Source organism: Sciurus carolinensis, chromosome 10, assembly GCF_902686445.1.
Source record: "Sciurus carolinensis chromosome 10, mSciCar1.2, whole genome shotgun sequence".
NCBI lineage: Eukaryota > Metazoa > Chordata > Mammalia > Rodentia > Sciuridae > Sciurus > Sciurus carolinensis.
Genome location: NC_062222.1, coordinates 125,477,053 through 125,497,489, shown reverse-complemented (window position 1 = coordinate 125,497,489; position 20,437 = coordinate 125,477,053). Strand labels below are relative to the sequence as shown.

General features: G+C 34.5%; 1 protein-coding gene across 2 annotated transcripts in view; it reads left to right on the top strand.

Annotated features, from left to right (window-relative positions):
- Slit2 (slit guidance ligand 2) overlaps positions 1 to 20,437 on the top strand; it is a 344,949-nt gene that overhangs the window by 213,090 nt on the left and 111,422 nt on the right. For both annotated transcript variants that reach the window (XM_047566500.1, XM_047566498.1), the window contains exons 5-6: positions 6,675 to 6,746; positions 18,007 to 18,078. In XM_047566500.1, the coding sequence (XP_047422456.1) occupies positions 6,675 to 6,746; positions 18,007 to 18,078 (144 nt within the window). The remainder of the gene's footprint in view (positions 1 to 6,674; positions 6,747 to 18,006; positions 18,079 to 20,437) is intronic.

The following is a 20,437-nucleotide window of genomic DNA, read 5'->3' as shown; positions in this document are numbered from 1 at the left end:
TCAGGTTCTCAGTGGAGGAATAGCCCCCTAACAACACTCATCTGTATCATCTGATCAAAGAATGTTCAAAGTACTTCTATATAGGACTCTATGAAATCCTGGAAGAGGAAAGACATACTTAGAAGAGACAGTGTTTGTACCAAGAAGCAGCAGTTAAGTCTTGGGTGAAAGTATACCACAAAGGAAACAGAAATATCACAGAGCAATGACTGGGTCAGAGTTTATGCTGTCGGTACATGCTTTTGGAAAAGTGAAGCAAAGAATGGGAGCGAGGTAAGAAGAGACCACAACTGATTTCCCCATTTGCAAATACTGAAATTTGGAGTAAACTGAGCATTGTTTCTTGGAGAGAATACCCGGACAGTTAGAAATTTGGCAGTGCATGACATGCCATCTTAAAGGAGACTTTGGTATGGTGTGTGGTTTAATTCTCATCATGATACAAAGACTCTGTAATCTGTTTTTCTCTTTCTGGTCCTTTTACTGAGCTCTAGTCTTGTATGACCAATGTTCCAGTTTGAGACATTGCCATGGCCTCTCCTGCATTGCCAGTATGTCTAACAAACCACTCAGCAATCCGGTATTCTTCCCTGGTTTCCCTTAGTTGCATCAATAATAAAAGTTTTGTTACTTAAACAGAACTCAAATCATGGACTTCTATGTGAGCACTCACTCTCTCATGCACCTACATCCAGCTGGTTGCTATGTTTTGTCAGTGTTTCTACAGAACCTCTTTTTCTTTCCCTCCCTTGTCCATGTTTGCTGAAGGCCTGTCATTTGTCCATTATTCCCTATAAACAAGCTAAAATCCCTGTCATCATTTGTCATATTTTCTAACAGGAAAGACAGCTATCCAAGAAAGGAATTAAACTAAAATTATTTGTATAATTTTATTGTCTTTTTGACACATTATCATTGCACATATTTATGTGGTATAGTGTGAGAATTCAATCTATGTATGCATGTGCAAAGATCAAATCAGAATAATTAGCATTTCCATTGCCTTATCATTTCTTTCTCTTTGGAGCCTTTGAACTCTTCTCTCGTAGTCCTTCATAAAATATATAACAAAATGTTGTAAGCTGTAGTCACTTTACTGTGCCAAAGAACAGTAGGACTTATTCCTCCTATCCAAACAAAATTATTGAAGTATTATAATAAATGCATGCAAGTTGCCTGAAAAGCACAGAAGGGGGAACAGTTGATTCCCAGGTAACAAAAATAATTATGCAATAATTTTATTGTTATTCAGTGATGCAAATACTAATTCATATTATTTTGTACCAAGAAAAACAACCCTAGGAGATATGCACATTAGCTCCTTTGACAGATGAGCAAATGGAAAGAGAAACTAAGGACTTCACACAGCTCTACACAGTTAATAGGTTTTAGAGCTCTCAGATCTCGGCTCAGCTGTTGAGGAAAACAATGTTAAAAAGGTAATACCTGGACTGGGTCTTGAGCAAGATTTAGATCTCCATCTCATGGTGATAGGAAGTAGGTACTTAGATGAAAACAGATATGCAGAAACTGAGATAATAGAAAGGTGATTCTGAAAACAGTGAACTTGGAGCGTGGCATTCATGAGTGAAGGATGGTCCTGAAGTAAGAAAATGAATGACATTTTTAACAAACCAAGGGGACAGTGCAGCTAGAGCAGAGTAGAGATGGTGGGGAGAAGAAAGAGATAAGGTAAAAAATGATGTGTCAACCAACTTACTGTGAGACTTGTAGACTTCAGTGATGATTTGAGCTTTCCTTTGCAGTGAGGCAAGACATCTATGAACAGTTTTGATCAGAGAAGCAGTAATAAAGGTTTAATACAAGGCAAGGGCAGGAGCAGAGAGGTAGTTGGAGGCTATTAAGCCCACCCAAACCTTAGGAGATGGTCAGGGAGAAGAGGTGCAGGAAGGTCAAATTTTCTGGATGTATGCTGAAGAGAATTCACTGGAGCCTGGATGTAGAGTATAGGAGAGCATAAAAATTGTCTCTGCAATCGGAATGAGTGAGATTTCAGGGGGAACTGCTGTGATACAATTTGGTTTTAGAATATAATGGTGGTACTATTGTGGGAGTTCCCTGGAAGGGATTATAAGACAAGGCATTAGGAGCAGATTAGAATCTCGGTCATCTATGAAAGTGCTGATGAATGTTGGTAGATGTTCTCATAGTGACCATGGCAGTAGAGGATGGGAGCAAGGAACTTGAGTGGACATATTGCTGATGTATTTTGGGAAAGGGTTGAATGTACTAGAAGTGAGATGTTCTAAAATTAGAAACTCCAATATTTCACAACTGGCCATGAGGACCACTTGTTGGATGTGGCTTCAAGAGGTCAGTATCTTCCCAGTAGTTCAATTAGGAAGAATGTAAATTCTTCCCTATTTGAAGCTGCTTTCCTTCACCCTTATTTATCTTTCCTGTGGAGATTACCTTTAGAATGGGACATTTTTTCCAACTCTTTTTAATTCCTTATTATCTCACAAGATGAATAAACCAGGCTGTCAAGTTCATGTTGTTCAATATCTTAAAAAAAAAAATATATATATATATATATATACACATATACATACACACACACACACACACACACACACATACACACACTGGAATATTACTTAGTTTTAAGAAGAAGGAAATTATGGCATTTGTTGGTAAACAATGGAGTTGGAGAATGCTAAGCAAAATAAGCCAAACCCCAGAAATCAAAGGCCAAATGTTTTCTCTGATATGCAGATACTAATGCATGATAAGGGGGGAGTGCTAAGGAAGAATAGAGTTACTTTCGACTAGGTAGAGAGGAGTGAAGGGAGGGAAAGGGGCATGGGGATAGGAAGGGTAGTGGAGTGAAATAGACATTATTACTTTATGTACATATATGACTCCATGACTGATGTGATCCTACAATATGTATAATCAAAAAATGAGTAATTATACTCCTTTTATGTATGATTTATCAAAATGCATAAAGGCATTCTAGTGTCATGTATAACAAATTAGAACAAATAAAATTTAAAAAATCACGAATGAGCACTGACAATAACCCCTTAACAAAACCAGCACAAGACCCCTCATTTCCACCTTCGACCCTCCCAATATCTTGGGCATCTTTAGCAATCTGATCTTTTCTACACTTTCCATTTTATGATTTCATTACTTGGCAACTCCTTTGGTTCCCATCTCTGCCTGAGATGACAGTCACCTCAACTAATAGTGAAGACCTTACATTTGGAACAAGGCCCAACTCCCAACTTTATTTCCTGAAGTTCTCTGAAAGATTTTACCTCGTGCACAGGAGCCCTGCCAACTCTCTGAGACGCTGCCCGATGCCACCTCTTTTACGTTTTTGCTGCCTCTGTAAAATTCAATTTGCAGATTAATCTTCCTAAAAATCAACTCCAATCAAGCCATTTCTTTCCTCTGAAACAAACTTTTTACACTCTATTGCCTAGTGATGTAATTACGAACTCCTCCCTTGGCAGCTCTGTCTCGCAAACTCAGTAGTTCTGACTTATTTTGCTCATTTTGCACAGATCACAGAACAATACACTCCTATTAGTAATGTCTCCCTATGCCTACGGTGATCCTCAAGGAATGGAGAAGATGAGCTTAGGGGCAGATATCTGGGTCTCCAAATAGAATAATTGTAACATGCATGTAACACCTCTGTGGGGTTACCTATGAGCCAGGTAATTTTTGCATATTTTAAAAGTATGAACTCACTGAATGCACCCAACCATTTTATGAAATAGGCACTATTATTGTTCCATTTTGCAGATGAAGTAGCACAGGCACATGGAAAGTGAGCATTTTTGCAGATCCTTTGATTAATATGTGCTTAGGATCCATCAGCTGGGTTCTAAGCCTGTGCTTTTATTTATATTTATTTATTTAAGATACTGGGGATTGAACCCCAGGGTGAGCTACATACCCAGTCCTTTTCAATTTTTTATTGCAAGACAGTACCTCACTAAGTTGCTGAGACTGGCGTTGAACCTGCAATCCTCCTGCCTCACCCTCCCAAGTTGTTGGGATTACTAGAATGTGCCTGGCCTTAAGCATATGCTCTCACTAGCTCTAGCATGATGCCTCTCTCTTTGGATTTCTCCATGTACAAGGTACAAACCCCTTCCTAGACTAGAGACTGAGAATTACTGAGCACAGTCATTTTTCTATATGTTTCAGATAAGAATTCCTTTTATTTTGAACGTGACTTGGGTCAACCACCCTCCAGTGACTGTTGCTTCTCTGACCTCCTCAATCATCTCAGACACCAGTCACACTTTACTTTACCATAGGTATCTTCCTTGTCCACAAACTACATGATGTGTAGATTAGATAGATAGATAGATAGATAGATAGATATCTCAAACTAAAATCGCCTGCCAGAGCAGTCAGAGCACTCAAGCTGAGAGCCCGTAGCATGGTCTGGAGAGTTATCTACTCAGGGGACAACCACACATAAACCATTAACCTTAAGGAAATCAGCTTTGAGCCTGATTGGCTCTCACACTCTTGTAAAAAAGGAAAGATTGGTATTAGTCAGAGAAAGCTATTTTATAGCCCTGGGATTCTGCAAAAGGTAATCTTTAGAAGACTAAAATCAAATTCAGAAGAAATGGTGTTCTGACTGAATTTCAGCGTTCCTCAGTGAACAGCCTAAAGCCACTCCCTGACTCTCCTCCCACCACCAGGAGCCCAGTTGAGAACAGGACTCCAGGATAAGACTACGCCTGGAAACAGTAGAACTGACCTGCAGGCGGGAAATGCAGTGGCCCCAGCCGTGGAAAGGGCAAGGCTGCAGAGGCTGGGAGCAGGCGTCCTCTAAAGCAAACACCTTTCCCATTTTTATTCACCTTCTTGCTCCGCGAAGCACTCTTCCTCTAAGATGTGGGGGAAAAAGATTAGAAAACATGAACTTGGCTGGGACACAACAGTCAAAACACAATTAATGGTTTGCAAGGAACATTATGAATTTATATTTACTTAAATCCTATCTTTTCTGTCCCTTTATTTCTTATTACTTTCTGAGTTTTCTTTCTCCAATTTCTCTTGCTTTCTCTTTGTTCCGTAGTGTCCTTTGATTACTGTTTCTGCCATGAAGGCTTTTAAATATATTCTGTTAAACATTCTTAACTAAATGTAATTTTAAAAAGGAAGTCAGTCAGTCTGAATCAATGACAAGCTGGAGAAATAAGCAATTTTTGAGGAAATGAAGTGTTATTACTCTTAAGGATGTACTAAACTATTGAAAAGCAGTAACAGGCTATATCACTTAGGAAATGAATGTCTGCCTTAACTCCTACAAAAGCACATTTTGTAAATTTACTCCTTGAACTGAAGTATGACTTTTTTTTTTCTTTTGGTTAAAGACCTTCTGTCTTTAAGTAGACTAACATTTACTCTTGTACAGATTGCTTAGCAAACATTTTTTATTTGAACAGGGAGGCTATCAAGATATAAATGCAAATTTCAGTTAAAAACTTGGTGCTAATGAGGTCAAGACCACACACTAAATCTCCGTGTCTGCCAATTATCTCTCTTCCTTGCGTGGCTACCAGTGTGTGAACTACAGGCTGTGGTCATTGGCAGCTTTGGGGGAAAGGATGTGGATGAATCTGTCCATGTGCTTGCACATATTGGAAGAGGGTTCTGATTCTATCTGCTGTGCACCTGTGGTCAGTCACTTCATCTTTCTTTGTGAGAATTAGTGATCTGTAGAATTTTAAAGATAATCTTAATACCATCATCGTTACTACTGTTGTTATATTAATCATTTATCTGTTATTTCAAGTTTCTGTTCTGTGCTAATATTATTTAAAGCTAAAAGATAATTTTCTGTTTTCAGTGGCATTTTTTTGCATGTGTTTTTTTATCCTACTCATTAAAGCTAATAACACTATATGAATTGATAGAATTGCCTCAGAACTCTTTGAAAAAAATAATGATCCACCTCATGAGCTGGGCGAGTTTTGCAAGCTTCTCATTCCAACTCAAAGAATGCTTTTCTCCTTGATTAAAATGTATTTTTCAATTAAATTAAAATGCAAATATAGATAGTCTGTGTTTATGGCTATAATGGAATTATTTAAAGAAGGTTTTAAATCAACCTACTATTAATATTTCACGTAGAACTTCGTTTTATTGTTGGGCTGGTGCTGCCATGTTCCATTTCCAAGATTACTTAAAGTGCTATGAAAACTTAATCATCCTGTCCAGGGTGTATCAATTGGTACCCATCCTTCTGGAAGGAGGAAGTCAAAGTGGGCAGCTTTCCTATGTTCTTTGTAAATTATGTCACTGATGTTGGAGCGGTAAGAAATGCTAAAACTTCAAAATCCAGAAACTGACTTATAAAAAATTAACTTTGTTTTGAAGAAATATTTTTTTATTCAGAATCGGAGCAAGTTTTCTATTGAAGTATCATATTTTATAATTTATTATAAAATTAAAGATCTGAGGGTACACTTCAATAAACTACTTACTCTAACCTTCAGTTTGTATTACAAATGTAAAATATGTGTATTGGAAAGAGCATCTATTGCTGTGCATTTATTAAAGATCTTTTCAGGTCTTTTTATCCTGGATGTCCTAGCACTTTTCAAACACTTTGGTAAAAATAATTTTAATATTATATTTTATAACTTGATCTCTATCTTTTTTGTTATTTTTAGTGATCTGAGTGAAAACCAAATCCAGGCAATTCCAAGGAAGGCCTTCCGTGGGGCAGTTGATATTAAAAATTTGTAAGTATATATATTTTTAAATTTTTTTTCAGTAACATCTGTTTTTGAAGATAAATGTATTTTAAACTCTAAAAAATTGGTGAAAACCTTATATATTTATTCTTACACAGCATACATTGTAACATAATTTTGAATTGTTGCTATTTGAAAAGATTCTAATTTGGAAGATGTCTGGAAATTGAAGTCATTATCAAATACATTAAGAACTAATGAAATGATTTGATAAAAATATATTTACAACATATTTTCTCTTTTCCTGCCAACTTCCTATAGTCTCTTCTTTTGCAGTTGGTATTGCTATTTACTGGAAGTACAGAATATGAGCCATATTTTTCTAGGCAGAGTAGATAGTATTTTCTTTTTAGAGATACATATAACCTACAATTTTTCTAGAGATTTTCGATCACCATTTTCATTAAATGCCAAAAGTTTGAAAATTGTATCTTTCTCTATTTGTCATGAAAGAATATGTGTATATGCTCTTTTAAAATAAAAAAGAGTATATGTCTATATTTTTCTTTGATAAATCTTTAATCTGGTTTCTTGTGTAGAAATGTCTTCTAAGTGCTTATAGCTCTTAAGGTATATATCAGATTTAAGATCTCAATGACAATTCTAATATTGTCAATATATATCTTTATAAATTTTAAATTGCCATATTAGTCTTCAGAAATGATGGTTTTCAGTTGACTGTGAATTCTAGGACATAAAATATCTTCTTAGCTTTTACATTAGTTTGAAATGTAGTAGTGGGAACCCCTGTGTACTAAGATTAACTATCAGCAATTCAATATTTCTTAGCAAGTAATAAACAGCGCAGGCACTTTTTCAAGAATGAACTTATATTCAGAATTCTCCATGGTGGGATCCAGTACTATTTTTCCAGTAGCAAAAGTGAGACAGATGTTTTCCCCTGTCAAGGAAGATGGCTGTTTATGAAGCTACTGATTTCTGCCTTTACATCTTCTCCTCAATATAAATGGGTTATGTATTAAACTTGTACTTTCTAAATGTACAGGTGAAGACTGAAAACTACAGGCTTGTAGGTAAAAATGTATATAGCCATTAAAATCATGACCCTAGGTTTTTATGAGCACTCGAGTTAAAAGGATTTCATTTGCTCTCTTTTTTATCTTTCCAGTCAGAGCTTGGAAGACTTAAAAGGTAGATTCAGTGAGGTAGGATGCTTAAATCTGTCTCTGTCTGGTTAGATCAACATAAGGACTAGGTAGACCTACTCATGCTTCCATGTGTTGTTGTCAAATATAGCCATGACTACAATTGTCCCTCGGTAATATATTTTGCAATCTTATAGAAATATTACATTTAAGTTCTTAAAACAGTGGCCTTTAATATTCTTAGACAAGACGTTCAGAGAATCCAAATCTACAGAAGTCTTTCTCACATATTTAAGTCTACATTTGGGAGTAGGGCCAGTCAGCGGGAATTTTTCCATATGTCCTCTTCGTTTAGCCTTTAAAACAAGATAAGAGATTAAAGGGGGGAAATGAGATGGTAGTCAATCGCTTTGAGGAAGGAATATTTTAAATCATTTTTGTTTTGCATGCATGAGTTTTCCCCAAATTTAAAAACTGTGATTATATATGAATTCATCATGAGATGAATTTAGGATTAGAGTCTCAGAATATTTTAGTATCATTTTGCATTTGTGAACCCATCAACTTCATTGAGCTTTTGTTTTCTTTTTTTTTTATAAAATGAATATGATAGTTTCTTGGGTTTGTTGTGGTTATTAGGCAAATAAAATATGTGAAAGACATTTCAAAACAGTTACATGCCATGGGAATGGCAGATATTCTGCAGATACAACGAATCAACTGCTAGAAGATATCCCTGAAAAAATGTATAGTAAGGAGATAGGGAAGTAGAACATAAGATGAATTGCAGCATTAGGAATGGGTATGATTATTCTGTTATGAATCAATCAGACACAGAGTTAAAAATTGGAAAACCAAAAGTATGTTAGAAGGTACTGAATTAATACACACAGGGTCCTGATTTACAAACAAGGTGTTAAGTGCTGTAGGGGCTGAAGAAAAAAAAGATAAAAGCATTGCTTGAATGTTTGGAGAAAGAGTTTATGAAAGAAATATAAGTCAATCTAAGGAAAATGGTTTATATTGTGTATTGGTGAGGAATAGTAGGTAAAGGTGTATTGAGAAAGTTGGAATTTTTGAAGAGGCTGGCCAAGGTCTGATTTCAAAATATTGATCAGATTGGAAGATAAAAACCAAAGTTCAGTGGTATGTGTCTGTGTTATGAGAAATTGAATGTGATCATTATCTTTTTTAAAGCAAAGCAGCATGACTTCTAAATAGCAGCAGTGGGGAGAACATAGGGATTTGAATATGGGGATAATGACTAGAGCAGATCTCAAGTAATTTCAAATCTGGGGATACATGTTGCTGTGGAAGAAAAGAAGCCTAAGAAAATGTGTCAATCCTGAATGATGATAGCCAAAAGAATTGCCCCCTCATTGATGTCCATGCAACAACATAAAAGACAACACAGGTGACATCAAAGTCTCACAATGCATTAATAGACTTGTTTATTGAAGATGGTACCTGAAACATTATAGGCCCCTTTTTCTATACTAAAATATAGTTCAAACTACATTTAAAAAAAAAAAAAAAAAAGCAAAACAGTTCTGATCTCATAGGTTGTGCTTTCAAGTTTAGTTTTATTATTCAAACTTAAGAGCGATATCTGTCAAGACACTGAGTAAAGTTTATTTCACATTGTTATCAAATACAATAATAACCACATAACAATTCACCAAAATATCACTAATATATGACCCATGTCCAGTATGAGATGGTGGAAGAGTGCCGTGTCCTATTTATCACGCCAGTGCTTGGATTTCCAAGTTGACCACCCTGCGTAGTGCTGCGGTAGCTCCAGTACGTAGTAATTCAGAGAAAAAAAGAGGAAAGAGGAAGAAGAAAGAACAGACTGAATGGCAGGAAGATGTGCTTTTGCTGCGTCAAGACCATTTTAGGTATAGCACTATCAAAAAGTCCAGCCTGATCCACTCTAGCTGGTTTATTGAATTTACCACATTCAGGCCTTATTCAGAGCAAATTCCAGTTACCCGCAATATTTCTACGGGAAGCACTTGCTTTAATCTTGTAGATTGGCTAATATGCTCAAGGCAGCATCCTGACAACATGAAATTGATGCTGTGCAAATGTTGCAAATTAGCAGATTTTACTCCCCTTCCTCCAGGGAAGCCACACTAAAACTATTCTAGGCAGATGGGCATTTATCTTGCCCTTAAGCATCTCCTGGGAGGACTTCCCATAACTTTTTGCTTATCTCTATTAATTTCTTAACTGGATTAAAACCCTTTTATATTAATTTTGTTACCTTTATTTTCTCCAGCCACAGTTTAAGCCACTGTTTTTTCCCCTTGACTAAGATGGGATAACAAGACCATATTAAAATATCAAGCGATTAAACAATTTTTAAGATATGAGCAGCATTTTCCCATCTATTTTGTTAGTCACAATTTATTAACCAAAGTACTGATGCCATATCATTACCAACTGTTGCCTCACCAAAATAATCATCAGTGTTTATAGGACTTTTCTTCAGGAACTTCATATACATATTTAAAAGATTCAACATGGATGCAATGAATGAAGCCTCTGCTGCCTCCTAATTGAATCTTGAAGGAAGATGTTACATTGTGCACTGATCCGTTTTCAAGTATCCCTTAGTTATCCCCATTTAATTTAATCATTTTAGAGAATATTCATATTCAATCTTGCTTTGTTACTGAAACTTGCCAGTTTATTCTTGAAGTATATATTGGATGTATCAAAATAGGTCAAAATCAAGATTTATAACTTCTTGTCTTTGTAATGTCCTTTGCTTTATAAGTGATATGACCTGATAAGAAAAGGCATAATATCAGAAATTTACAAGATGTGTTTTCTTTTTTTTACCATGAATTTTTCTGATGATTACATTCTGCAATTTTCTATCCTCACACAAACTTGCTAATGTCTAAAGGATATATATACATATATATATATATATATATATTACTAAATTGTCAGAAATTAAAACTTTAAAACAAAGAAAAAAAAAAAAAACCAATCTCAGTTATAATTACCCAGGATTTCCAAAAAAAGTAAAAGCACAAATAAATTTTAAAGTTAAACATATTGTAAGTTTTAGTCACATCACAAAGACAGAGCTTAACTTACTTTTTACTTTTAGTTTTTTAATGAGTTCCTTATGAATACTTAAAATAATTAAGTTCCAATAAGAATTATTTTATGCACCCTGTAAAGCAAACGAAGCCTGCACTTTTCTTCTTTCATTTTGTGCTACATCTTCAAAGTGTACTCTGTGGACCAAACCTGTTTCACACCCTGATAATGAATAAAATATATACCTTTCCCATTTGCTTGCCTCATCCCAATTTCATTAACCCTAAAACTGTTATGAGTCTTATCTTCCTTTTTTCAGGATAAATAATGTTTGGTAAGAAAAATAAGTTGGGGGAAATAAACATTATTCTTTCTTCACGTGCATTAATGTATAGACAAAGATTTAAGTCACAAGATGATTCAGCATGGTTCTCTTGGGGTAAGTCATGATATCGTTTGGATGAAAAGATGTATGGCCATGACATTTTAGGAAAGAAATCACGCAGTTAGTGATGGAATGTTTATTAGCAATAACAAGGTTCAACAAACAGGAGAGAGTAAATCTCTGTAACGTGTTTTTATGAAACTCTATCCACTACTTAGAAATATATATATTTTTTTCTGCTAGAAATGTGTCATCATCTCCTCCTCTTCCTCTTCCTCCTCCTCGTCCTCCTCATCATCAGTATTATTGTTTTTGTTGTTATTTCTTTTTGATTAATCTGTTAAAACCTATAGAAAAATTCACAACTGTATTTCAAGCACATATATATTTCATTATATTTTTATACTTCTCTAGTTTTGAAGTATCTCTCTTCTAGTTCCTCTTCAATAACATTTACATAATTTGTGATGATAAGGGAGTAAGAGTTTTTCAATTAATATAGAATCCATATGTAAGAGAAGAGTATATGTAAAAATTTCCTATGCAAATGGAAGGCTTCATGTACCTGTATCATGTAAGTTGTCATAATTGCAAAATGTCTGCTTTAATCAGTTTTCATGTTTAATTCATTATATCTCTTCCTTATGAAAATAATGTTTATCCATTATCAGTGGACATTGTAACTACTCTTTCCAAAGGCCTTTTCTACACTATTTTCAGTAAGCCTGAGGCTACAACAACTTTGAAATGGTGCTTGTTTGTGTACGGAGCTCACTGTTCTTAGTCTTAGATTAAATGCCATGGGTCTTCAATAGGGCATAGAACCTTCTAAGCAAATGTGTAGAAATGGCACTTCATTTACAAAGCTAGCAAATTAAGATGTATTTTATTTTATAGTGTCAAGTCCCCCACACCCATGACATCCAGAATGCTTCCTGTGAATCTGAAAGACAACCAGAAGTTGTCTTGGGAACTTAAAAAACAAAAAAAAAATTCAGCAATTCAGCAGATGCCCATCTCAATACTATGGGAACTGTCCATGGTTCTGTAATATGCCTGGTTTGCCTTCACTTCATAATCACATTCTGAAATGTGGTAATTCCCAATCAGGGTGAAGTCATCTTCCAATAACCTCCTGACCTTTGCATTTTGCTTTGTCTCCAGAATCCTTTATGTGGATTTTTCTTTGGCAATGCTTGTCTTATAAAAACATAATGCATATAATGTATCTTATTAAATGTCTTCTACAACAAAACAAAACAAATGAAACAGGATTAACCAAGTATTTGGAAATCCAATGCACTTACTTATAAAAGAGGAACTGGTATGCTATTACTGTGACTGCCATGTTGTCCTATGGGACAGAAAAAGGACATTTAGATTTCTTGCTTTTCCAGCACCAATGTGCATGATTGCTACCTCTGAACTATTATAATAATCTGATCATTGAATTTTGGTGTCCAGGGTATATTCTCATAAGATAACAAAGATGCCAGAAGTTTTTCCATGGACATCATTTTTCATCCCACTTCTGCCTCCTTCACAATAATCCAGCTGATTAAAACACACCTTTGTTATAGGCCCTGGGAACATAGAAGAAGGTTGTCCAAGTGCACTAGAGTCTGTCGGCATACGGACTCTTCCCTAAGAGAGTGGTGACTTTTTCTGAGTACTGTATTGTCATCTTAGGCTTCCAACTTCTGCTCCCATTGAATCTGCACAGATACCATAATACCCACTTTATTTTCTGTCTACCTGGATTCTATCATTTTTTAAGAATCACTTTTTTTCTCCTTCACTTAGAATTAGTTCAGCCTAGAGTAATCTCTTCCTTCTCTGAAATTCTGAAGTATTTTTATCTGTTGGGCTCTTCCTTGAAACATGATCATCATCATTTGAAGAACTGAGAACCTCCTGAGTTTATTTTTCCAACCATTTGGGTACTGAGTATGGGCTTTGGAAATGCATAGATCTAAATTACAACCAAAACTTAACAAAATACTTGCTACCTGTCAAATATAAGCTGGGGAACACCGATGAACTTCATTTTCATCTGTCTAAAATCTGAATGTCAACCTGCTTATCTTTCCCCTATCTCTGTTAGGCCCATCTTTTGCTCCTTCCCACAGATAGAACTTTATACTAGAGTATTCTAATAAAAACTGAGATATCTATTTCCTATGAGATAAAAAAATATTTCCTGAAAGATTATAAAAAGAATTAAATTCTCAGATAATATAAATTATTTTGGTTTCTCAGAATATTCTTTACCTTGATTGTTTGTTCCCCCAATTCACAGGTTAATATTGATGTGCTTTTATGCTGAGAGAAATGATGTGGCTGGCTAAAATTTATATTTAGGATGTTCATTTATATGGGTCATTTTATATTACTTTGTACTCTCTATATGTTATAATTTATACTTTGGGTTACTCCTTAAAAGTAGCATTGGCATAAGATGTGTATATTTAGGAACTTATATTGACTTGAATTTAATACACACAGAAAACAAATAGAAGAGATTGCATCCCCGTATCTTTAACAACATTTTTTTCTCTCTCCCTTGTGATTTTGGTTTCTTCAATACCAAACGAAATGTTGTTGTTCCTTCATTGATTCTAAGCACATTGATGTGTTTTAAGTCAACTAAAATATTGTAATGTTTTATATTACAAAAGTAACATGAATATGAACTGAAGTATTTATATTACTAAAACCCAACCAAAATATAACAAAAATGAATTATAGTCATAATAATTTTGAGACACTGAGACAGATCCTGTTTAGCTTAGACATTATTAAGAATTGTTAAGTTATGTGTTGTTTCACAGTTGAGTATATTTTTTCATGTTCTGATTTTCATAAAAAGAAAGTATTAATAATATATTTTATTCACCGGATTCTGCACCAATGTATAAATTTGTTACAGGTAGACACACAAACAAGTGAAATTAACATAGAACAATTTTATATGTATAACTCAAGCACAGTATGGTATCCAAATTTTTTGGATGAAAAGAGAACTTTAATGGAACATAATATTTTGACTATGTTTTTCAGGATGTCAAATAAGCATATATTTAATCTTTTCGTCACTTAAAATATCTATTTTAAAAACTTCGTTTAGAAACATTATATATTGTCTCCTATAACTAGAGTAAATCAAATTCTGAAACCAGGCCAAATTATTTTTAGTATTAAAGAAAATCAGATCAACTTGAGAAAGTTCACATGTGAGGCATAGAGGGATATCATTTAACATCGGGGATCAGTCAGCAAACTGCTTTGTCTCAGACTAAGTTTACCAGTGGTGGGAAAAATCAAAGCGAGCATTCTAGAGCTTCCCAAGAGCATCAGACCATCTTCCTCCCACCACTGAAAAGAGAATCGTAAAATATTAATACTTACCAAGATCAGGAAGATAATTCTTTTAAACCTCATCATTTTCATGAGATTAGGGTAGTGCTTCAAAACACAAATTCACAAATGAGGTCGGTGAAAGATCAAATAGAAAGGAAATTCTGAATCTGAACAGAAGCATAGGGGAGGGTTGGAGGCAAGAAATAAGGAAGAAAACTATAGTCTTTGTCTTCTGACTGAAGATCAGAAAGGAATCACTTAGAATGAGAGAAGATTCTTTCTCTCTAGAAAATAAGAAAAGTCTAACTTCCTTCCCCCTGGCGAGTAACCCTGTGCCAGGAAAGTGTCCTATCATGGCCCCTGCTGTACTTAACACCTTTAGGAACTGAATTCCAAAGTTTACCCTCTGCCTGACTGAATATTGGGATACTATTTTTGGAGAAGTGGGGATAAAAAGACTCCTCTTGTAACTTCCTTAATTCAGAATAACTTCAGGCCACAATTGGAAATCACATCTAAAGAAAGTCAGCCTGTTATTAGTTGCATGGCTGAGAACAGATCCTTTCCTGTTTATAGGAAGCACAAGTACCAGGGCTTGAAAGGTAATAGAGAAGGACTTGAGCAGGGTGAGAGAAACAAGGTGCGGGAAAAGAGTCCAGAAACCTTGAAATAAATTACACTTTTGCACAGCTTTGACACTGTTTATCTTGAACCATATGCAGAAAAATGGAAGTCTGTGCGGAGAGATTTTCTCATCAGCAGTCAGGCCGGCATAGCACTTTCATAAACATTCCTCTGTCACGAAACCCAACAACTGATGAAAAAATTATTCACTTGTTTGATTTTGGTTGTTCTTTCTTACGAGTAACCTCTTCATGAGAAACCTTCTGTTCTCAGAAGCTGTGTGAACTGTGCTACAATGGCATGTGAAAGAGTTTAAGGTCCTGTGCAAATTAAATGTTAATGTTTTAGCATGGATAGAGTTTAGATTTCTAAGAGTCAAGTGCAGTATGTAACCATACATAATGGTATAGGGGGCTGGAATTGCCATTTTAAAGCAAGGCGCACCTTCTGGTATAAGGAGAGTATTTTGCCTTTTAGACCTTGTAGGACAAGATTTGGTTGAGTGCTTTCTGGCATGCTAGAGCTTCCCCTTTGTGTATTGTATGCATGATTTAGAAGAAGCTGTGTCAGCACTGATTTATACATTGACAGCTAAGGATAATAAGATATGGGCAAACATACAGCTCACCCTTTTACAGATTAACCTGGAGACTGCATTAGGCAAATTTGATAGCATTAAAAGATTTTGCCAATTTGTCTGGAAACAATTTCTCTTTTGTAGTGTGTCAAGGGTAACATTTCATGCCATTGTTCTAATTTAAATGGCTTTGATAAATTGTTCAAGAGGTTAGAGAATACTAGTGTAGATATATATTTTAGCACTTTAAAATAAAAAGGCTATTAACTTAATTGGTAAATGAATTTAATCTGTAAAACTCAAAAGCGCTCCAGATTATAAGTGTTTTCTTGGAACCACAGCTACCATATTACATCAGGAGGCTTTAAAAGTCTTCTTGGAAAATAAAATTATACTTCTGCATTACTTCCTAATAAGTAGAAATGCTTCAGGCTGTTACAGTAGTATGAGTGGTAGCTATTATTTGGGGAAAGCCTGAGTTTATAAAAGCAATAAAATTGTATCTTCTCTGGGGTGCACCTGTTTTTATATTGCATGTCCTGGATGTACCATTTGCATCACATCAAGATATTCTTGTGTATGATTGTGTCTCCTGGAGACCCTCTTAAAAATGAGATGTATATTTCATGAGACATTCTCTATGTACATAATTTCTAAAGTAAGGAATCTGAAGGGGCCCTTTGAAAGTCACCAGATTAAATCATTGGTTTAGTCAGTAGTCTTGTGAGGGAAATCTCTATTTTATGGCAATGTTTAAACAGTTCTTCAAGAAAAGACCTCACATATGAATTAGCCCTTTTGGTGAATTTGAACTTGAAACAAGAATGAGATTCGTTCAGATGACAATCATAACCCTACTCCTTTACATCTGCATTCCCTCAGCAGTGCATGTAGAACTGACAACTCACCTAGTTCATAAAATGTTTTGTTTCTATCTCAAGTGAAGCATTAAAATAACTTTTGCTTTACAGGAATAATGATCTTTGTAATCTTTAAGGTACTGTATTTAAACAACTGCTTATTTGGAAAAAGGTAGATAGTACAGATAAAATTTAGTATTAACTATTCATTTCAACCAAGTAGATTCTTTAGATGAATGTGGAAGTCTTTAATTCATAAAATAAACAGCAGGAAAAAAAAATCAAGCTTAGCCAAGGTAGAAACATCCTCTTTCTTTTTCTTTTTTTTTTTTTTCTGTTTTAAAATTTAACACAGAGTACTTAGACTATTGGAGAAGATTCAACTGTTTGAATTATGTATTATTTAGAATATACCTATACAGCATTTAAACTTTTTATTAGAGTTAATGTAGTCTTTTAACAATTTGTAGTGTACATTTCTTACTATTTTGGGCTAAGAGTAGCATCTTAGAGAAAAACAAAACTTTTATTAATTTCTTAATACTTAAAACTTGTTTTCTTGGACAGTGATGTAGTTCTGAAAATTTCTTAACTCAAAAGTGTGCTGTATTTATGCTGCAGAGAATTTGCATATAGGGATAATGAATGCAACTTGTGAGAATAGTGAAGCTTAATATAAAACAACTGCTGGCTTTCTAAAGTGCATTCCTGGTTGGGGATAGCAGGGAGATGTATGGAATGTCATTTCTCTTTCTTGATTTGGAGTTCTGGAAGGGAAACTGCTTTTAAAGGAACGAAACCTAAAAGTAGTCTTGCTCTTTCTTGCCAAGGATAGTGAAATTAACATGCAGCTGGGCTTCTCTGATAAATGGATTCTGTTAGGTCACTGAGGGGGTGCATGTGACATTAAGTGATTTACAGTCCTTTACCTTAATGAAATTGTTTCAGCAAGATGACGCTGAAAGCTCTTAATGGATAGCTTTTCTTGATGTAATGAAATTGCATTCCTATGGCATTTAATAGAAGGTGCAGTTATTATTTACTGGAGCTTTCCAAGGGCTGCTATTTGCACAGACAGTTCAGAACAAAAAGATTTCAGTTGCCGCGTAGAGAGAGGCCAGAATGGCTTGTGACATTCTTAAGCAGATGAGTGTGTCTGTGAGAGCATTTCAGTTAGCAAGGGCTTCAGAGACCCTTCAGGAGTCTTCCCATCACTGTCATCTACCTTTGCTACTGTTCATTCCTTTTACATATAACCCTCTAATCTGTTTAACAGGCAACTGGATTACAACCAAATCAGCTGTATTGAGGATGGGGCATTCAGGGCTCTCCGGGACCTGGAAGTGCTGTGAGTATCCCTTTTTTCTCTTACTCATTTAACAGGAGCTTTGTGTCTTATAAGAGTGGTAACGTGGGGCTTATCTTCTAGCTTAAAACCATGTGTCAAAATGTTCTCCTGGAGAGATACTTTAAATAACTCATGGTGAATACAGAGAATCAAAAAGTGTGTGTGCAAAATTTTGTCTATCATGTGTATACATTTAGAGAAAATTGCCTATGTAATACCACTCAAATTGTTCTCTTCATGATAAAAATATTCTCCCAGGAGTCACATGATTTGTGAGAATTCCCCAAATTGCTAATTGTTAACATTAAATAAATTTTGTAAGAACAAGAACATCAAGAAGTAAACCTCATAGTAACTGATATGTTGGTATATTTTCTAGTTATTGTGCAACGAAATAGTTGTTTCCTCATTTAAAAAATTGCTTGGACTGGTAACTCAACATTGTCCCTGTAAGGTCATTTTGAAATCTACTTTTTATTTTAATAAGCCGCTCATTAGATTCATTTCAAAGTCTTCACTACTGACTTTGTGATGTACAACATACAAAGTTGAATTATAATTGGCATCCTCTCTTTCCTTGCTTGGTAGGCATAACTGACAAAATCAGAAGCAACTAAGTAATCTGTATTGAATTTTGACTTAGTAAAAATAATTTTCATAAATTACTAATTTTAACAAAATACAATATTAATGAAAACTGTAGTTACTAAAGCACTTCATGCCACCTGTACGTTTCTGGAAATTTTTGTGTGTGTAAGAGATTCACATTTCTAGATTTTAAAATATACCTACAAATTTTTTCTATATAAAAATTTTTCAGTACTTTGTTTCATCATTGATGCGAATTATTCAGAAATCCAAATTGAACTAAATGTGAAAAGGTTTTGAATTTTTGTCCATTTGTTGGAATTTGTTCAGAAATAACCAAACATTCCCCCTCAAGAAAGGATTCATTGCTTTTACATTTAGTTTAAGACATAAAATAAACTCTGAAAAAAAAATCTTTCAACTTAGAATGGCTTATGTTAGCAATATTTTCTATGTGATTTTTATTTTTATTGCAAGTAAATGAGTAAAATTTCTAGCTGTCATGTACTGAGTTACTATTTTTAAAGGTTTATGGATGAATGAGTTGATCTAAATACATTGTGAAACATAAAAATATTTACTGATTCTAACTACATGAGAGATCACCTTTATTTACAGTCTTTTTCTATAAGGAAAACATTCAAAGCACTTATAGTGCACATTTTAGTAATAAGGTCACTTTTTAAATTGTACACCAGAACCATTTTTAATATATGGAACTCACTAATGTGATTTCAAAGTCAGAATAATTAGAATGCAACTATGATTTCATGGTAGTGCCCTCATGTCAAACTCACAATGTCACTTAACTTCATATATGAAGAGATGGTGGCAAAGTTACTTCATGGAACACAGCTGATCAAGCCAAAGAATCTGTTATAAGTCAGTGTTCCTAATCAAATATTTAAATAGTACCAGTCACTGTGTGAAAAATTTGCTGAAAATGTTGGGTGAAATAAATCCCATGAAGTACCTTGTTATTCTTGCTATTAAGTAAACATTCTTTAACCTTTATTAGGTATGGAATCATATATTATATATGTATTAAGCATATATCTTTATTTACATTATATATGTATGTGGGGAGAGAAGGGAGAACCAAGCACTGTGCTAGCTTAAGTCCTTTGATCATGATACAATAACCATATATTTACTTACTCGTGATTGAAATGATTATTTTTGAAAGTAGTAAGTTTGTGGAAACATAATCACCTTTTCAATTGGTTTTGTCATCTTAGCAAAGTATATAAAAGATGACTTTAGTGAAAACCATTATCATGAAGTATACCAAAACATGACAAAGTAATAACCAAAGAGTGATAGTTCATGGTATTAAAATAGGATTCCAAGATGATGGGAACTCTCTTAAGGGCATTAATGTCTCAAAGAGATACATCATGACCAGAACCCATTTGCTGAAGAAAATAATTTAAATTACCAAATGATGAATATGAATATATGAATATATTTTTAAGAGATGTAAATTTTTATTTTGAAATTTTTTAAAGTCAAGCAGATATTATTTTAATATATATTAACTTTTCAAAATCTTCACACTTTAAATGACCTTTAGAAAAATTAGCTTGCAAAGAAATTAAGGCAATATTGGGTAAAAGCTATCATTTTGACTCCTTAGGCACTATCTTTCTATGTGGAAAAATGAATGAATAGGATCCTTCACGTCACATTAAAATTCAAATTCCCAATATTTGGGGGTTTATTTTATTTCAGTTGCATGCACCTATAACTCTACTGGGGCCAAATAGGAAAA